At 38.9% G+C, this 18,996-nt stretch overlaps 2 protein-coding genes across 3 annotated transcripts; both read right to left on the reverse strand.

Moving 5' to 3' along the window:
• Nucleotides 1-318: 318 nt before the first annotated feature.
• On the reverse strand, nt 319-10,940 carry LOC106916431 (uncharacterized). Of its 2 annotated transcripts, none has more exons than XM_088012893.1 (16): nt 10,367-10,940; nt 7,341-7,423; nt 7,173-7,253; nt 7,022-7,078; nt 6,735-6,935; nt 6,456-6,569; nt 6,204-6,249; nt 5,920-6,010; nt 4,824-4,965; nt 4,622-4,726; nt 4,427-4,520; nt 4,296-4,329; nt 4,015-4,092; nt 3,770-3,872; nt 3,565-3,686; nt 319-2,331 (listed from the first exon to the last, which is right to left on the reverse strand). In XM_088012893.1, exons 1-16 carry the CDS (start codon nt 10,422-10,424, stop codon nt 2,196-2,198), a joined length of 1,545 nt encoding a protein of 514 aa, XP_087869019.1. In that variant the 5' UTR covers nt 10,425-10,940; the 3' UTR covers nt 319-2,195. The 2 variants fall into 2 exon arrangements, with proteins under 2 accessions (XP_087869019.1, XP_014840211.2); XM_014984725.2 differs by lacking the exon at nt 10,367-10,940 and adding an exon at nt 10,072-10,291.
• Nucleotides 10,941-11,488: 548 nt separating this feature from the next.
• pyroxd2 (pyridine nucleotide-disulphide oxidoreductase domain 2) lies at nt 11,489-18,534 on the reverse strand. Its single transcript, XM_014984723.2, has 16 exons — nt 18,213-18,534; nt 17,958-17,977; nt 17,758-17,851; nt 17,145-17,218; nt 16,419-16,574; nt 16,146-16,299; nt 15,992-16,053; nt 15,808-15,905; nt 15,570-15,711; nt 15,353-15,487; nt 15,204-15,276; nt 14,399-14,552; nt 13,756-13,907; nt 13,414-13,520; nt 12,939-13,059; nt 11,489-12,722 (listed from the first exon to the last, which is right to left on the reverse strand). Exons 1-16 carry the CDS (start codon nt 18,334-18,336, stop codon nt 12,652-12,654), a joined length of 1,737 nt encoding a protein of 578 aa, XP_014840209.2. The 5' UTR covers nt 18,337-18,534; the 3' UTR covers nt 11,489-12,651.
• Between the last annotated feature and the right edge of the window lie 462 nt (nt 18,535-18,996).

Consider the following 18,996-nt stretch of genomic DNA (forward strand, 5'->3'; position numbering starts at 1 on the left):
TGTGGCCCCTTTGGTTGCCTTTTCCCACATATTCTCAGGGCCGCCTGCATCTTTCTTTGGTCTGGGCGGTTTGCTCAACTCATTACTTCACGGCGGCCACACAAGTGTGTCCTCTGAGTGATGAGAGGGTAACCATGCTGTCCCCACACCAGCAAGCATGTTAGCAGCAGAAGTTACTTCAAGACACATTGTGGTTCCTCATAATTAAAAATGAAAAATGTGTATGCAAAGCATGTGGCGGGATAGCCCATTTTGACATTTCAGTGCAACCCTGCCACCTTGTGGAGGAGATGAAACCACATGCAAAAACTCAGCAGATGGGACAAAGATGTTTATTAAATATAAAACTCTTATTTGCATTACAGAAAAATACAAAGTTTTTGGTAGATTAACAGAATCGCAGTGCTCTTGTTGTACATATTCATAACTTGAAATACATTTTAATAAAATAATTCTAAATAAAAATGAAGAAAATAAAAGTACACAGAGCGAGAAACATTTAGAAGTCCAGATTGAAATATTTCTACAAATACAATTTAAAAATAGCATGGTTTAATCAAGTGGTAGGTGTAAATTTAATGCACTGAAAAAAGGGTATTTAAAATGTTGAACAGCAATTACTTTAGAAACTAGCACGTTAAAAACAAGTGTAGTTTCACAGTTTAAGTCCTTTTGTCACAAGCTCCAACCACAAAGCAAAAAGTCTACAAGAAAAGCAGAAGTGCAGCATGTGACAAGGTTCTCGCCAAATCGCTGTTAATCTGCACTAGAAATGAACAGAAGGGGGAGAGAGTGTGAATAAGAACCTAGACTTGGTTTGTAAAGTGTTTAACAAAAAAAAAAAGGAATATATTTATAAATAGCTAAATAAATACTTTTCCTACGCAGTGCATAGTTCACTATTGAATGTAGTGTGGACTTTAGTTGTTGCCAAGTGGGTGATAAAAAGCACATGCCAGCAAATGTGTAATTCACTTTCTAGTGTTGACACTTAAAGCCATCTGATTCTTCAGCTTAGTGAAATACTGCCATGGAGGCCAAAGGTCACAAACACTGCTTTTCAAACGGTTCAGAAATTATATGCGTTAATGTTTCTTATACCTGTTTCTTATACCTGTCCGTCCCAGAAGCCGGAGACATGCATCTGACACTTTTTGTTTTGCACAGACCTAAAATAAATGTTGAGGAAAAAAACATAATCTGCCAACCTAAAGATCTTACCTGTAAAAAGATAGTTTTATCTTGCATCAAATTATTCACCTAGATGAACTGAAGCACAGCCCACCTTGTGTCATGCAATCCAGTTGAACATAAAAAATTACAGGCTTTGAAACTTCAATACAAAAAAAAAAAAAAAAAAAAAAAAAAACTTCTCAGACTCCAATGAGGTATTACAGCCTTTAAACAAGCAGAACTGTTTTCAGATAGGATGAGAAGGCCACTTTTTGACATTAATATGCTTTACAGGCATTATGAGGACGCTCAGTCTAAACACAACCATAATGAATTATTCACTTCACCTATCTGTCCAGCTGTTGTATTGTCTTTCAGTCTAGTTATTTACTTACGCTGATATAATGATCATGACTAAGGCAGCATAATTCAGTTGCATAGGGGAAGTACTGACTTTTCAAGTAACTTCATCCTAAAGTCTTTGGTCAGTTGCTGATATAATGGCACAAACCCAACTCAAAATATCACCTGCACATTTATGTGAAATAAAGGCAAATGTGGAAAATGAGTTAAACTAGGCAGAGTTCTCAAACTGAGATTAATTAGCATTCTTAAAAAGCTCCTTGTTGTCCCCATAAGTGTATATTTCATAACCTGCATCATAGTCATGATTTTCCACCCCCTCAACAGTGGGCCGAGAAAATTTCACTTCCATCAACTGATCTAGAGTTTAGAGTCGCTTTCAGAGAGAAAAGCAAGACTCAGCAGGGCTGCAAGTGTGACTGTGTGTTGCTCTCTGGGTCATTTTGTACTTTTGAGCAAAGGTATCCATTTGGATCTTTGGGTAACAGAACCACCTTCACGTTCCAAGTCTCTACCTGCTTCTGAATTTTTTTTAATAAAAAAAAAAATATATTTTTAGTCCAGAGATCCTGTTGTGGTCCGTTCAAGCTTTGAAGGCGGATTTTGGAGCAACTCCGTATCCCCCCCCAAGCACCGCCGAGGCAGAGCTTGAACCGAGCTCAAGGCTGCCAGGGTTTCCTGTCCTTGCCTTTCTGGTCAGGAAAGTGTTTATAGCGACATTTATCCCCGAAATGGCACCCGGTAGTTCTCCAAAAGTAACACTCATCTCCATTAACTGGGCCACGTCGCCGAGGACTGAGAATATGAAGAGAAAAGACACAGAGAAAAAGATCACAAGGAAGCACATCAACTACTTTGTCAACAGAGACAGAAAAATCCTTTGTTGACTTAGTGGAGAAGATAAGGACAAGCTGCATAAGAGCTTGCTTGAGTATTTGGGTTGTTTGGACTGTCATGTGAAAGATGTCAATGTCTTTTGGGATTTTATGTGATAGACCAACAACATAATGCACAATTGCAGAGCGGAATAACATAAAAATTTGCACTCAATTCCGACTCCCTTGAGTCAATTTCCCTTTGCTGCAAGTCTTTAGCATACCTTCTGCCAACTTAACACACTGAAAGGTTGACATTTTTGCCCAGTCTTTAAGGAATGGGTCAAGCTTTGCTACAGATTTAGGTCTGGATTCTGACAAATTAATAACTTAAGTTTCATGGCAACTCTGGTTGTGTTTTGGGCTCGTCCTGCTGGAAGGTGAACCACTGTCCCATTCTCTGAAGATTTACTGCCTGTAACATGTTTTCTCCTACTGACGAGTCTGTCTAACCCTAACCCATCTAACCTTCACGTCTGACAAATTTCCTTTTCTCTTCTAAAAAAAAAAAAAAAAAAAAAGTCCCCACATGACTATGCTTAGAAGTGACAGACTGTGTGCCTAGGGTGTTGTGCAGAGCTTTGTTTTACCATTCTTGTCCAGTGGTAATTGGGCCCCTCCCGCTGATTAAGCCTCTCTTTGCCCTGTCTGTCATTCTAGGTAGCTGGCCAGGTCTTAAAAGGTTTGCACATACCGTTTTTATTTTGATGGATGCTCTGTGAGCGCGGAATGAGGTTTTACAACTTAACCCAGCTTTAAAGAATTAAGAGTTATATGTAAAGAGGTTGGTGCTTTCCTTGGTTTTGCACCAGTTTGTTCACTGGTGCTTTCCAACAAACTTTTGCATAAATGCAGTTGCTTTGTGGAAACATCAGCGGTGGACTAAATGCAGCAAATTTCATTTAGGGAAAGGCAAAGTAAAAAAGGGCAATACACACCATATGTATCAGATCTTTTTTTTTTAATCTTAAACCACCTACCATCTTCATTTCACTTCATTATAATACTTCTGTTGTTTTATCACATAGAAGGGCAACAAAATGCACTTGTGGTAGGAAAATGCAGAACAGTTAAAAGGATATGAAAACTTTCACAAACTGCTGTCTTAACAAAACAAGAAAAAAAAAAAAAAGTTTAAAAGCATGTTTCTTACCCAGCTCCTGTCCCTGCTTGCTGTGTGACAGGGAAAAAAGTCCTAAGTGGAATGGGAAGGACCCTCTGAGTGCGGCGGTCCGGATACCTTACAACTAAACGTGTGTTTTCAATGTAGTACCCCTGCAGAAGCGAATGTTTGCATTCAGACTAAAAAGACTGGATCAAGAAAGGCATTACAAGTGTGAAAATAAACAACCACTGACGTTTAGTTTTTCCATAGCTCGGGTTGCCATGTCTGCGTTCCTAAAATTCACAAAGGCACAGAATCGCTCATGCAGCACACGGATGCTCTCTATGTCTCCATACCTGCAGTGTACAGACATCAGATTATCCACTGTGGTTAAAAGCTTGCCATCCTAAATTTCTGTGTGAGACCAATTATACAGAACCCAGAAATTAAACCCATAAATGAGAATGCATTGAATACTGTACCACATTAAATTCATACGTTTTAAAAAGGTCCCATAAGTGTTTTTCCGTTATTTCTGTTGTCACATTTCCCACCCAGAGAGAAGGACAAGGGCTTCTAAAATAACATGAAAGACAATATGACTTAATACATTATAATAACTGGATACACAGTCCAATCACAGGCCTGAAGTCTCATTTATCACAACAGGTTACATTTTTAAAAAGGTTTAAATATAAAAAATATATATTTAAAAATAAAATGGCCAAAAACACTTCTTGAGTCATTGAGAACCCATAGTTTGAACAAAGGTCACCTACCCTGGTTGCACAACTGATGCATCATGGCCTCCAGCTGCATAATAAAATTATGACATTGCTATAATGCATATAAATGCAAGGCATACAGAACAGCATTTATATAATGTTGTGATTTATTTTATTTTTTTTACCTCTTGGTGCATCTGAACAAGATGCCAAAACAGCCTGCACAGATGAAAATCTCTCCAGCAGTGCAACACTTTGCATCTCTTCAAACCCAAACTCCTAAGACAGAATAAAAAAACATGCCATCATCAGGAAACGAGTCCAAAAGTCTCCCCATAAATTCCAATTACATCTAGAAAGAGAAAACTAGATGAATTTACCATTAGCTGAAGGACTTTGCAGCTGAAGAGATCATTGACAGCCTCTTCACAGTTTTTGTCCAGTTTTAACACTTGCTCCATAGCCTTCTCTGCCTCACTGTACCGCTACAACACAAGCATACAAAGATTTTGCATAGCGATGCACTCACAGATTGGGATGTTTGTTGTGTATATATTCATAACTATAATGCTCTGTGCCCACCTTCATGCCAATAAGAGCTCTGCCTTTGCGAAAGTATCCTTTGGCCCACTCTGGAGCCAGTTCAATGGAGCGTTCTGCATCCCCCAGCGCCTGAGGATACTGCTCCAAGCAGTAATAGCAATACGAGCGGTTTCCAAAGAACCTGCATGAAAGAGATTTAAAAATGAAAGACGGGGGAAAAAAACTGTATAAAACACACTTTAATACATGTAAACCCATGTACTAAATATAATTGCAAAATATTTTGCAAATGTATTCATGTCTGCCAAACATTCCATGTTTTGTCACATTGCAACTACAAACTTCAATGCATTTTGAATTTTGATAGAACAAACTGGTGCATAATTATAAATAGGGAATAAAACAATTATTTTTCTCTCAAAAATATCTGAAGTGTGGTTTCCATTTGTTTCCAGGCTACTTTAATTCAACAGCCCTGAATAACAAGCTGAGCGACCAACTATCTTCAGAAGTCACCTAATTAGTAAACAGAATTCACTCTTAAGTACTTTAATTTAAACCAAATCCAGCTGTTCTGTGAAAGCCTCAGAGGTTTGTTAGACTGAGGAACATAACAGACAGGTTATGTGCAAAGTTGTGGAAAAATTTAAAAGGAGGTTAATGTTATAAAACAATATCTTAGGCATTCAACATCTCACAGAGACTGTTCAATCCACATGCCTAACTGGAGCACCTCGTGGAACAAAGTGCTGCAGTCAGAGACAGAAACAAAGCTTTTCAGTCCACGGGCAACAATATGGTTCAAGTTCAAATCCAGACCCAGATTCAATTAGGAATCTGTGGGAAGCCTTAAACTGCCGTTCACAATCTGCGCCCAGAATAACGGAAATTGAGCTTCTTAACCAGGACAAATGGACTAAAGTAATTCTGTTTGGAAGCTGGTGGAGACACACCCCATGAGTTGTGCAAAAGTAATTGCAACAAAATGTGGATATGCACTGTACTGACTAAGAGGAGAATAAAGCAAATGTTCGACACACTTCTTTGGTCTTGATCTTGAAAAAATAATTAGAGTTTGTGGTTTAAACATAACCAAATTCAAAGCAAAGTATGACATAGCTGTCAGAAGATGTACCTGTAATCCTTTGGGTCACACTTTATGGCTTCCGTAAACATGCAGGCTGCTTGTGCATACTGTCCTTCCTGCACCAGTTTAATCCCTTTTTCTGCAAGACAAAGAATTGTAAATAACTTTCAGTTAAAATACTGGCCTGAAGGCCTGACTGCTATAACACAGATGACGTTTGTAGAAAAGAATGTGTAATCAATAATCTTCTCAAAGCCTCTGTTGATGTTTAAATGAAAAAATCAATTTAACTATTGCCTATGTGGCAAGATTTCACAAAAATCTTTCCTTACCCGTCAGCGATGCACTTTTCTTGGTCATGTTGTCAGTTATGTTTGTCTACAAACAGAATAATAATACTTTCATCATGCCACATGCATGACAGTGGACAAACAGACAGGGGTATTATAATACAGTCCATAGTACAGAGTCCAGTTGTTCCCTGTTAAATAAGACTTTGGACCAGCCAGATGAACACAATACCACGTCAGGATAAGTAAAGAGATCGTTGTTGTTGTTTTGCATCAATTTATCATTTCATTTACCTCTTTTCTGGCCTCATTTTCCTTGTTTTCTTTGGACTTGCGACTAGATCCTTTGGGTTTGATATGGCTAGCAGCATTAGCGAAGAAGGCACTGCTCACATCCCACTCCGGCTCCTGTAAAACACAAAATGTCAAACAGCTCTTAGATCACTCATCTTCTGGCTTAAAACAAAAAACAAAACAAAAAAAACAAAAACTAAACATAATGCAAGTCTTCTGGGTTTATGACAATAATAATAGCATTAGACGATGTGCAATAACCTCATTCATGCTCAGTACCTCTTCAGTTGAGTTGGCTTTTGTCTTCTGCTTGAGTCCTGCAGGAGCCATAACTGGAGTTGGATTGTGCTTGTTAGGAGCAGCAGATTTAGGTTCCTTGTTCTCCTCTTTTGTGGCTCTTTGTTTTTCCTCTTCAGCAATGTCTGCTTCTGACTCGCTCTCATCCAGCTCAGACTCTGCACCACCGTCCTCTTCTTCGTCCTAATGTGTGAGATCACATATACAATCGCATTCGAACAGAAAAATGAAAACGTGGAATATTTTTGTAAAGGAAACGCAAGGGCTACCTGTTCAGTGCTGTCATTTTGCTTGATCTGCTCTTGCTTCTTACGTTTCCGGCGGCGCTAAAACATTAAGAGTAATCCACGACATCATTTATATGTAGCAAAACAAACTGGAGTAGAGTCAATTTTTTTAGGAGTGCATTTGATTGCTCACCTTCCTCTTTGCTCGGCGTCGCTCTGCTTTCTGTCTGACCTTATCCTCTTCGCTCAGATCATCCTCTCCATTTAATGCATTCTGGGAAAACACACACAGTAGTTTAGCTCTGCACATTATAGCATAGCTTTTGCCGTCAAAGCAGTTTTGGTCAGGATGACTTTGTACCTGTGATAAAGTGGCATCATGACATGGGTCAGAGGTTGCAGCAACACAGTCCATTGGCTCCTCCTGTTGCTGCACAGCAGGGCCTGTTGGGAAACAACACACAAGTCACTGTGACTTGAATTCATTTGTAAATTGAGTGTTTTGAGTTTTTGTTCTAATTTGTTTTTAACATGGAACATCTGTGCTGGTATCTTAGCCATTCTTAATCTCAGAGATTAAATTAAAAAAAAATGTAAGCAAATCATCATGTAATATCTTTAGCTTACCCATCAATTTCCAAAAAAAAAAAGACTTTCCAGTAGATGAGCTTTCCACATTTACTGCTAGGGTTAAAATATTTTTATATTTCTATCATGTACTTAAATTATGAGGTGTTGCATGCTTTTTTTCTTTTTAAGGTTACTCTGCAGCACAAGTCCATGGACAATAGATGTGGACTTTCAGCCATCTCTGGCATGTCATTAAGTGTTTATTTACAAGAAAGCACAGTCGTTGATAAACCAGTCTAAATAATAATATTTTCCCAATTACACTTAGGCTAAATCCATACAACAAGCACTGAAAAACTAGATTCAATAGGTGTTTAGTCTATAAGGTGACAATAAAGTTGATTAATGCCAAAATCATTATACTTGCATTATTGTTATTTAAGCAGCAGTAAAAATAAATATTAATTTTCCATTTTAAGGAAAATCTCTTAGATTATGTCACGTTTTAAACTTTTTGGAGATACTCTGATCCCATGCTATTTTTACTCGGGGCTGTCATACTATCAGAATCTCATAATCCCATGGTTAGACCACAGTTGAACAACAACCTACCCTGACAGCAAACAATGCAGCATTCCTGTACTATAAAATGAGAAACAGACAGTTGTGACCCTCAGGCTTAAAGGTTAATGCTAGACTTTTTTTCACCTTCAAACCACAGATTGTCCTATTAATCCAAAGTACAGCTTAAGAAATCCTATGTGTCCAGATTTTGAATTACTTATCAAAATGCATCGCTTGACAATCTACTCCTCCAATAAGCATCCAAACAGATCTTGTATTAAAAGTTCTGCCATCTGAATGCAGGATAAATATGCTCCTCCATCATATTCAGGTTTATCCGCTCTAGGTTTTAGTAACAAATAAAACATTTTTAAAATTATAACTGTGGGTGGTGAAAAGGAGAATGGTTATTATTAAACGCTTTCTGAGAACCAGGAATGCTCAACAATGCCGAACTGAAAACTGCCCAACGAGTTCAATTCATGTCGTTTCTCTGGCCTTAAGCAAGAGGAACAGTTTAGCCATCACATACCACAAACAGTCGCTTCGAGGACTACAGTTTCTCTGAAACCTGGCTAAATATGACCTACAGAGCAGACACTGGCTTTTTAAAGTAGGGGTCTATTGTTTGGGCATAGAGCAGATACAAGCTCTGCCGTTTCTCCAAGCAGAGAACACGGAGACAAATCACAAGACAAAAAAAAAAAAAAAATGAAGCAAAAACAACTGGCCTTGAAGGAAACTTTGCGGTGTCAGATTTCTATTGGTTCAGCAAAGTGTTTTGGAGAATGACAAATCCATACTTGGTCTGTGACTCATGTTGTGACTCGTAAAGCCGGGATGGACAATTTTGCCTTTGAAATGCATCTATACAGCACACTCAATCTTTTCTGGGAGGTTGGGAAAGAAGGAAAAAAAATAAAAAGACAGGGAGCCTCTGGGCTTCCTGATTCTCTCAATGTTTATGCGCGTTCTGCTGGGCGCAGCAGCTCTCGTCAACAATGCAGAAAGTAATAAAGGAATCCTCATAAAGCCAGCTGAAGGAACCCAGACCTTTTTAACCCCTCTTGCATCTAAAAATTGAAGCATTTAGATAAAGAATCCAGCACTGGAATGCAGCAGAAAACACAAACATGTAGTGAGTGAGCACAGGGAATAAAGTCAGCTGTTCATGTGTGCCACACTTCTCCAATGACAAAAGTCTCAAATGTCGCCGAATCTGACTTTCTGTTCAAGGATTACCTTGGTGGAATGCTCTCTGAACACTTAAATGATACAAGATTGGTGGACAAAGGCAACAAAAGAGCCTCTGTTTCTTCTGTTCGGAGAAACTTCCCAAATCAGAGTGCGGTTGAAAGGTGAGCTCTTTCCACAGGAATGCAAAAATGACAGTGTATCTTTGGGAACTGGTGGGCTGGACAGAAAATAAGCTTCATTGCTAGTTTGGCGTTAGAAAAATGTCAATTGATTTTATGGGACTCACAGGTGCATTTCAGCTGCTTTTTGCTACAACTAAATCCAGCTTGAAGGCATGACTGTTTTTAGTTAGAGCTCTTGGGGGGCGGAGGGGGGGTGGAAAATTGTGAAACATGAGCCAACTCAGATGTTTACTAGTTTGCAAATGAGCGAAAAAGCCTGAAATTTGATCACATAATCAATAACACCTGTGTCCTATCAGAGCGTTGAAGGAGTTATTTCTGGATGCTCAGCTGCCTCTAATGTAACTCTAACATACATGCATCCTGTTGAACAAAACATGACATCATAATTGGGGGAGAAAAAAAGAGGAACACACAACCTGCCTCGTCTTACATAAATACACCCACAGGGAAGAGTATGCCACCTATCTGAAGCATTGTTTTCATACCAACGCGAACAGGAAACTTATCCTGTTTATTTTGTCTTTTAATACACAATATACCTCTCGCATCGGTACATTTAACATTCAAAGACCTTACCTGATGTATAAAACACTGTCTGAATCTGTCGTAGGTGAACGTAAAGACTCCCTAGAAGCGAGTTCACAAGATGTGGGGAAAGGGAGGAACTGGCAACATGGAAACTTTTCATTGTTACACGAATTCCATTTGAGTCGCTCGACAGAGACCAGTGAGACGGGCAATAACAAACGCAAACCAGTCTAACGTTCCGCATGCTAAACGAGTTCCGAAGTTCGTTCATCGCATTGCTATTGTCGGGCTCTAAACTTGTGGTGAGCTCATGAAAGTTTTCAAAAGAGGGACGTTTTCTTACCGCTTCCGAGTCCCAACAGCCGGCATATATCTCTGGTGAATTTCATGAGCGCAACCATCCAGCATTATCCTCTAAAATAAATCTCCCAAAATGTTTTAACTATGGTTTAAGTCGGCGTGGAGACCTTTTTCACACATTGGGAAAATCGCTATCTGCGGGAATCTTCGGTGGTTTAATCCGCTTCCTGAGCGTCAAAACGCCCGACGCTGGGTCCACCCTGAGCAGCGTCTTAAAGGCACAGGACACAGACACCTGCTGGACGGGGAACAGGATGGTTTTGATTCTCTTCTTTACTAATATGCGTGTTTCTCTCAAAATTAAGTAATTATGCAGATATATTAATCGTGCATAACAGTTATAAAAAATAAAAATAAAAAAGCAAAAATAATACAGGGATCGTCAACCGTCACTGGATAATTGTTCCCACGCCTGACTCTGGATTGTTACCTTGTGACTGGAAATGTTTCATTTGCTGCAGCTCAAATCATTGTTAATCTAGATGTTCATATGAATATGACATTGTTTCATTTTTCTGAATGTGCAGACTTCCCTAAGTAGGCGTTTACAATTGGCTTCCCTGAATAAACTTTTACAATATTTATATTTCAAAAGGGTTTATGAATAGTACCACTTTTTTCCCACCAAGTAATCTAGAGGTTTTCTCTGGGGGATTACTGCACTAAGAATTGTACCAAGTGGTTAAATAATGATGCGGAGCTACACAACAAAAACATGCAGTTGCAGACTATTGTTAAGTTACTGACTGCAGACTGAATGCTGACACAGTTGTTAGTGTTGCATCAAGAAGGACCTTGCTGAATCCCAGCCTAGGGTCTTTTTGCATGGAGTTTGCATGTTCTGACCCTGTATGCGTACGTTTTCTCTGGGAACTCTTGGCTTCCTCCTGCAATACATAAATATGTAAATATCCATGTTAGGTTAACTGGTCTCTCTAAATTGCCCTTAGGTAAAAGTGTGTGAATGTATGGTTGTTTGTCCTGTGATTGACTGGTGACCTGTCCATGTACCTGCCACTAGTCCAAACGCTGCCGAAGTTATGGCCGTGCATGTGATGCTGCACATATAACAGGATACAGACAACAGACAGATGGGAGATATTAATTTGCTTTGTTTTGTAAACAGCTTTGCTTGAATTTATTTAAACATTTTCAAACCTAAAAATTTCACTGTACATCATTTTCATGATTGTAAACATCTTAGATAACGGTGTTAAAGATCACCTTAAAATGTCACTTTTGAGGAACATGCAAGCTTTTGTATGCTCACCTTTAGCTGATACTTGTGTAAAAACTTACTTCCACTTGATTAATATGATACATATTAACTACTTTTCCAAATCAAAATGTGTTTCTTAACACATTTTCAAAGCAATTTCAAAGTCACAGTAGTCTAAAAAGATAACTGCAAAACCTGTCCCACAGACCATTTTCATTGTGACCTTCATTACATGTCTATAGGATAAGATTTGACTTCTTTCATCCATGGTTGCAGAAAATAACCCCAAAATAAAGACGTAATCAAATATATTCCTTTAAACAAGTATCCATACCCCCTAAATGGTATGGATACTACCCAGGCACAGCTGGAGACCAAGCAGGACGTGGCTTCTGTGAACTGACAGGTTAGGAAAAGGGGCCAACAATCAGAGAAGTGGTCAAGATTACCATGGTAACCCTGGAGGAGCAGCAAAGACTAGTTTTTCAGGTGGGAGAACTTGTTGACAAAAAAAAAAAACTATTGGTCAAGTTTCCCACAAATCTGGTCTTTGTGGAAGGATGGCAAGAAGAAAGCTTCAGCAAGTAGTTGTAGTTTGTCACAACTATGTATGGTCAAACGGTACTGAAAATTAACATTTTGGTCCACATGCAAAATGCTAACCTAACATCCTCCTGAACACATGGTGGTGGCAGCATCATGCTGTGGGGCTACTTCTCTTCAGCAAAGACGTGGAAGTAGGTCAGAGTTGATTGACAGATACATGGAGCTCAATACAGGGCAATGCTTGACTCTTGCTTCACAATTAAGGGCTACTTGGTATTGATACGTCACTAACTATTCTAGTAAATGCATTGAAGTCTGTTTGTGGAACATCACAGAATGTGACATTCAAGGAGTATGTGAGTACTTATGCAAGAATGGAGTGTCGGTTGCAATTTTTAATTTTGAACTTTAAAGTTTTTTTTGTTGTTTTTTTTTTTAACAAATGTAGATGTGCAGTATAGAAGATTTTAGTGTATGCTTTTGCAATAATGCTGTCACAATTCTCAGCGACGCTTCAAATCAGATATAACAGTGAGTGCTGCGTTCCAGCCTGGAGAACCCATCACACCACCACCTGTGAATCACCAAACACATGAAAATCACACACTGTCTACTCAATGAGCAGACAAACAAAGCAGCAATGAAAATGTAACTTCAAACTCAAAGGTTCATTAAATATTCATCAACAGTAACCACATAAAACAATTAAAATGCCCATTACTTTGCTATAACGGGAAAAAAATGATTCTGTAAATGCAGTTTATTATCCAGTTAAAATGAAACGGCAAACCTGGATGACAGCCACTGCCACACAGATAGAGTCCTTTAATTGGTGAGCGGTAGTCTGAAAGTGAGGGCAAAGGTCGCGCTAGGTAGAGCTGGTCCAGAGACATTGATCCATGAAAGATATTCTGTGAAAACAAGCTCATGTTGTATGCTTTCGCATCGGAGTTTTACATAACCATGCACATTCTTTTGTTTGATGGGTGCCACATTAAAACAGAAAAACACACATGCACAATGACGAAACAAAGCTCTGTGAGGTAAAAAAAAAAAAAAAAAAAAAAGGCTCAGCTGAACTTTGACTCTCATTTATAGGTTTGTGTAAAAGTGCCTATAACCATTAACCGCTTACACAACAAGCCCCATGAAGGACTCAAATTACTTCCCCCTTCAGTGAAGAGCTGATTGTGTCAAGCAAACGGGCTCTATGTCAACATTCAAATGGCTTCCCATCTATAATGTGTGCAGTGTACAGCTTGTACCCCGCCAGTGAGTCCAAAGATCTTCTCCAGGTCAGGGGGAGACAGGATTTCTCTGCCCACAACGGAGGTTTTAAACCCAGGGGCGTATTGTTCCACCCAGTCAAAAACTACAAAAGCAGACAAAGACAGACTATTTTTTGTTTTTACTGATACAGGTTTATCAATACAGTTCTAAAGATAACCAATATTTTTAAACACATTTTTTAATTTTAGAAAGAAGAGGCTCTTAAAAAAAAAAAAAAACATAGCCTGCAGCCATGTTGTCATCACCTTTTACATAGAAAAGAGAATAATTTAAAAGGAAGATATGATTTTAGTATAAGAATAATTTGTGTTTCTAACCGGTGTCTCCAAAGTCCTCTCTGTCCTGCTGGGTCCACTCCCTGCCTTTGATGTGGTAGGGGGTAAACTGAGTGAACAATGACACAACATGGCAGCCAGGGGGCGCTAGAGTGGGGTCCAAAACAGATGGGATAGTCATCTCCAGCATAGGTCTACAGGCAAAGAGAACATCATTTGGTCCAGGGTGGGAATTTTTTTGTTAAGCTACAAGCAGTGAACATAGTAGATATCTTTAATATTGTATGTGGTAAACAGATTGTTTTTAATAACCGACATATAAAAAGCGGTTCGTAAACATACTGACATTTTTAACTTGTGCAAAGAGTCAAATAATAACGAGATCTGATGATGTTACGTTTGTCTATATTTGTATCACATCTATGTGGTACATATAAAATATATGTCGCTGAAAAAAGATCCTTTAAAATGACTTGATGAACAAATAAACTTATTGGTCGCCTTTAGTATTTTGCTCTGATAATCTTGAAATATAAAAACTTTAGAGGCAGCAGGGTTGATGACATATCTTTCATCCATATCAACTTAAAACTAATTTATACAGTAAATGTGTTTTTCCAGGTTTTTTTCCCCATTCATCCACACGAATGAGTTTGAAGCAGAGGAATGAGGAATAAAGTCAAACCTCGCTGAGGGACGTCCATTGATGGCATCTTTATATGCAGCCTCAAGTATGTCCACGTTTTCACAGTTCAGGTGTATTGAGCACTGATGGTGGGGTCCAGGCTTATCGTCTGGTGTGGGTGATGCCAGGAAGTTTGGTAATTTGTCTAATGCCACTACAAAAGCAGACGACAAGAAAAGTAAACAAAAACAACAATCTGAGTTTTTTCCCACTTTTTCAGGAAGAGACGAGTTCTGGCACCTCGGGGGGGGGGGGGGGGGAGGGGGGGCAATATAGACTGTACTGACACCTATTTTTGCTCACAAATGCAAATTATTAAAGGCAGGTATTTTAACCAATTACACGGATACAAGTATAAAATGTATAAACCTTTGAAACTTTTAAACTTTGAACCAAAGTTTCTCGACCAAACCAAAATGGGTTTTTGCTGAGAATTCAATGCCTTTTCCACTCAACTTTTAAATTGTGTGTATTGTATTTGGCAGGGATGTTGGTTCAAGTTTTCTCTCCACATTAAAATAAAGTTAAGAAAGAAGATGGTAGCAGTTTATTAGTCTGTCCATCTACCATCTTTATTACACGTTTTCACACAGTTCAGTGATTACTGCAACTCCCTACGTAATGCATAAACTATCATCTAATTCACAAACCACCTACAGGACTTTAGAAGGTCAACAGCCGTCCATACAGAGCCTTATCTACACCTCGTAGACAATCCCTTTTGAATTCTGCCTTACTTCACTACAGGATAGATTTCATAGAAGCTTTAATAAAAACAACTTCACCAGAAGCAGAATAGACTCACCGTTAATCTTTGTAACAGGTGAAGTGTAGTCTACCTGCTCTACAGCTTTGATGAACTCTTCAGAAAGAGCACCCTACGGAGAGAGCAGACGCATCAGCTGCACATTGCCTTCTGCTCTGCTAACATGAGATGGGGATTCGCAGTATTACCTTCGGTGTCAGGTACTTGAAGGTAGCATAGGGGGTGGCATTTGACAGAACCACTTTACTGTGAATCTCGGTACCATCTTTTAGCGCTACTCCTTTAGTTGCGCCATCTGAACCGACAAGGATCTGTTCGACATTCTGCCCAAGACGCGGAGAAAACACAATCGACCAGGTTCCGTAAAAAGACACAGGAAAATAAAATGTTAAATGATCACCTTACCTTCTCTGTAAAAACGTCTACTCCGTAAGACTGAGCAGCTCTTGCAATAGCCTGAGACAAACCTCCCATGCCTCCCTCCACATAACCCCACGCTCCTTTCTCCTTTTCCAGCTCTCCCATTACATGGTGCAAGAGCACATACCTTCATGGCAAGACAAATGCATAACAGATTTTGGAGAGGTCTGCACTTAATTCTGCTCTGCTACATTTGTTATAGTGAAAAAGAAATTCCTCTCACCCGCTACCGGGGTTGCTAGGACTGGTCATGGCTCCTATCACACCGTCAGTAGCTAATGTTGCCCTCAGTGGCTCTGAATCGAACCACCGAGTGAGAATCTTTGACAGAAAATAGGAGTCTCGTTAGCAACACACACAGAGAGCAGAGTGTCTAGTTTATTTATTTTTTCTAAGATATAACAAACCTTCATGATGGGTGCGGTTATAATTTCATAAAAGTCTGGAATATTCCCTCCAAGTTTCAGACCTTTCAATTTACAATAAAAAAACAAAACAATGTGACTCAGGTAATGGACTATACAAAGAGATCATTCGGAATGTCTGCCTTGGTCCACAAACCTAATTTGGCAATAGGCATCAGCGTCTTAGTTGCAGCCAGCCTCTTCCTTAGTGATCCAGCTGTAACTCCTCTGATATCTACTGGTGGAGAATCCAGCAGAGGGTGGATAGCACTAGCTAACTTTTCAAGATGTGCAACAAAGTCTGGATAAGCCTAAGAACATTTTAGAGAATCGGTAAAGATGTGGTTGAGGAAAGGAAAGCAAAGACATTAAATTCAACAAAAGCAAAGCACAGTATCATTTATTACAGTTTTTATTATGCTTAAGACACCTTAGCATCCTTCTGTGAAAACTTGCCAATCTCATTTAGGTTTTTGGCCAGATCTGACCCAAGGGTGAGGGACCTTGGTACAGCCCCCTTCATCCCCTCCTCCAACATGGGGGTGAAAGAATGGGGGTCTCTCATGTATACCTTCAATCCATGTTTCTCAATACAAATAAAACACAAAAACAAAACACAAAATATAAAAACAAACAAGGATATTCATTTTAAGATTAGATATTAGAAGCATATGTATACTTTAAACCAGGTATTTACATAAACTGAATAAAAATACATCACTTTTTTTTCTGAGTAATTATAGGCAAGCATGACTATCATTGAAACATCCAGCCATTGTACAATTCAGAAAGTAAACAGTTTCTGTGTCCCAGAGAGGAACATGTTTTGGTATAAAATACTTGTATCATCCACAGCTTGATCCAAGCCATACAGTTTAAAAGGCAGTTCTGCCCAAATAGAGAAATGTGCTAAATTTGAAGAAGATTCAGAAATTCTTCCAAAACTTCTCTTGCTAGTTGTTCTGGCATTTACAAAACAAAAAATACAATAGAAATTGAAATTCTGGTCATTGTAACTGATCTAAACAGGAGGGCACATAGTCTGATTTAATGTCAGACTAAACGGTAAGAAAAAATATATATCTTTTTACAGATTATGTAAATATCTGCTTCAGACTGTACATAAAGTGTTTTGAAATGATTTTGGTGTTTATACCGTGAGCTCAAGGTCTCTGTATATGTGAGGTCGTAACAAACTGAGCAAATATGAGCACCTGGAGAAGTGGAAACCTGCAGACAAGAAGTTTTTTTTTTTTTTCTCTAAATTGAATGAAGCACAAAAAAAGACACAAATGCAAACACAAATAAATGTCAAATAAGTTTAGAAAAAAGAGCCATATTACAACAAATAAAGTCTCTGATACTCAGACTTTCCTGGGGAAAATCCCCGAGAACCATACAGCCACATAATATGTTGGTCAGATAGTTAATGATTGTCTTGTATTTCATATGGCTTGCTTATAGTGTTGTTACACATTCTTAATCTCAATAATTTAACCCGAATAGTTAGAGATAACTACCGTATATCTCTTTCATGATCATAGCCCTAAAGCTATATCATGAAAGATAACATGATCTTTCATTATAATAACTGTTGTCATAGGCTTATTACTGAGGTCCCTTAGCTCATAAAGTTGTTAGGTAGCTCTGCAACAGGTTTGGGTAATAACATCTTGCTTTGCAAGGAGTCATAATCTGTTGTGTGTTTTAGATAAATCACTTTTCTGTGACCCAGTGAACCAATATTTTTCCCAGTGTATTCATCCTACCTGGAAAGATCTCCTCTGTGACAGCTGCCCCTCCCAGCACATGTCTGCGCTCCAGCACAGCTGTCTTCACCCCTCCCTTCTGAAGATAGGCGGCCTACACGCACACACGCACGCACGCGAAATTACATTTAACCTGTTGTCGGATGGTATAGGTGTGCAGACTGAAGAGCAGGTGTTGGGAAACAAATGCGTGAACTCACTGCCACCAGCCCATTGTGTCCTGCAAAGAAGACATATTTTGTACATGAATAGATTTTAATTTTTGTTGTGCATCTTGTGGCTGATTTGTGCAAGTTCAAGTTTGCAAAACTAATATTAAACACAACTGAAATAAAGAAAAGCCAACTGACAACTTCTGGAAGATTAAGGCTTTTTTTTTGTTTGTTTTTTCACCACAAGTAAGAATCTTGGCACCACAAATTTTGTTTTCAAAAGCCTTTTTCAATGTTTCTCACCTCCTCCGATGACCAGCGCGTCATAGCAGAGTTTTAAAGCAGTGTGATTTGATCTGGATCCCATCAGTATCCACAGCAGATTCTTAGCCCGAGTTCCTCGATCCGTCCACACCGCTGCAGCCATGGCAGGAGCTTTCGCTTATCCAACGTCGGTCCCGCCTCCTTTCCCGAACTGTGCTAAGCATCCGAAATCAGAATCAGACCCTGTTGAGTTGGTAGGTCGGTCCGCAGACAAAGTTGGCGTTTCCAAAGTAAGGCGTTTCTGAAGAGCAACACCCGATTGGACAAGCAGTAAAAAAGGCATTTTTTTAAGGATCTGATTGGATGAGATTAACTTCCGTCATTGAAGTTTTCCTTTTTTTTAAATATCGCTGACGTTCTTCTCTGGCATCGGACTTTCCTTTATCTTTTTAGTTTCACACGCTTGCTGTATTAACCACGAGTCTCAGAAGCCTTGAAGACTTAGATATAATAAAGACAGGGAGATTGCATTAACAGGTGTCACATATTAGCGGTTTCTCCATAACTTTTCCTCCCGCTTCTTTCACCGTTTACATATCAATATAAGAGCATCAACGTAAATCACTTAAACTAACGATCGTGATTTTTTAGAGATGCTTATAAGTAGTGAAGAATGCGTGGCCAGCACCACGAAGAAACAAGAAACTAGTTTTATAATTTTAATTTGTAAGAAATGTTTAAAACTATGTATCATTTCAAGCCCATTTTACTATGAAAAAGTTTGCTAGGCAGTAACTTCAGTGTAGTAGATCATGCTGTAAAC

Source organism: Poecilia mexicana, unplaced genomic scaffold, assembly GCF_051168715.1.
Source record: "Poecilia mexicana isolate PSO_F unplaced genomic scaffold, ASM5116871v1 scaffold_15, whole genome shotgun sequence".
Lineage (NCBI taxonomy): Eukaryota > Metazoa > Chordata > Actinopteri > Cyprinodontiformes > Poeciliidae > Poecilia > Poecilia mexicana.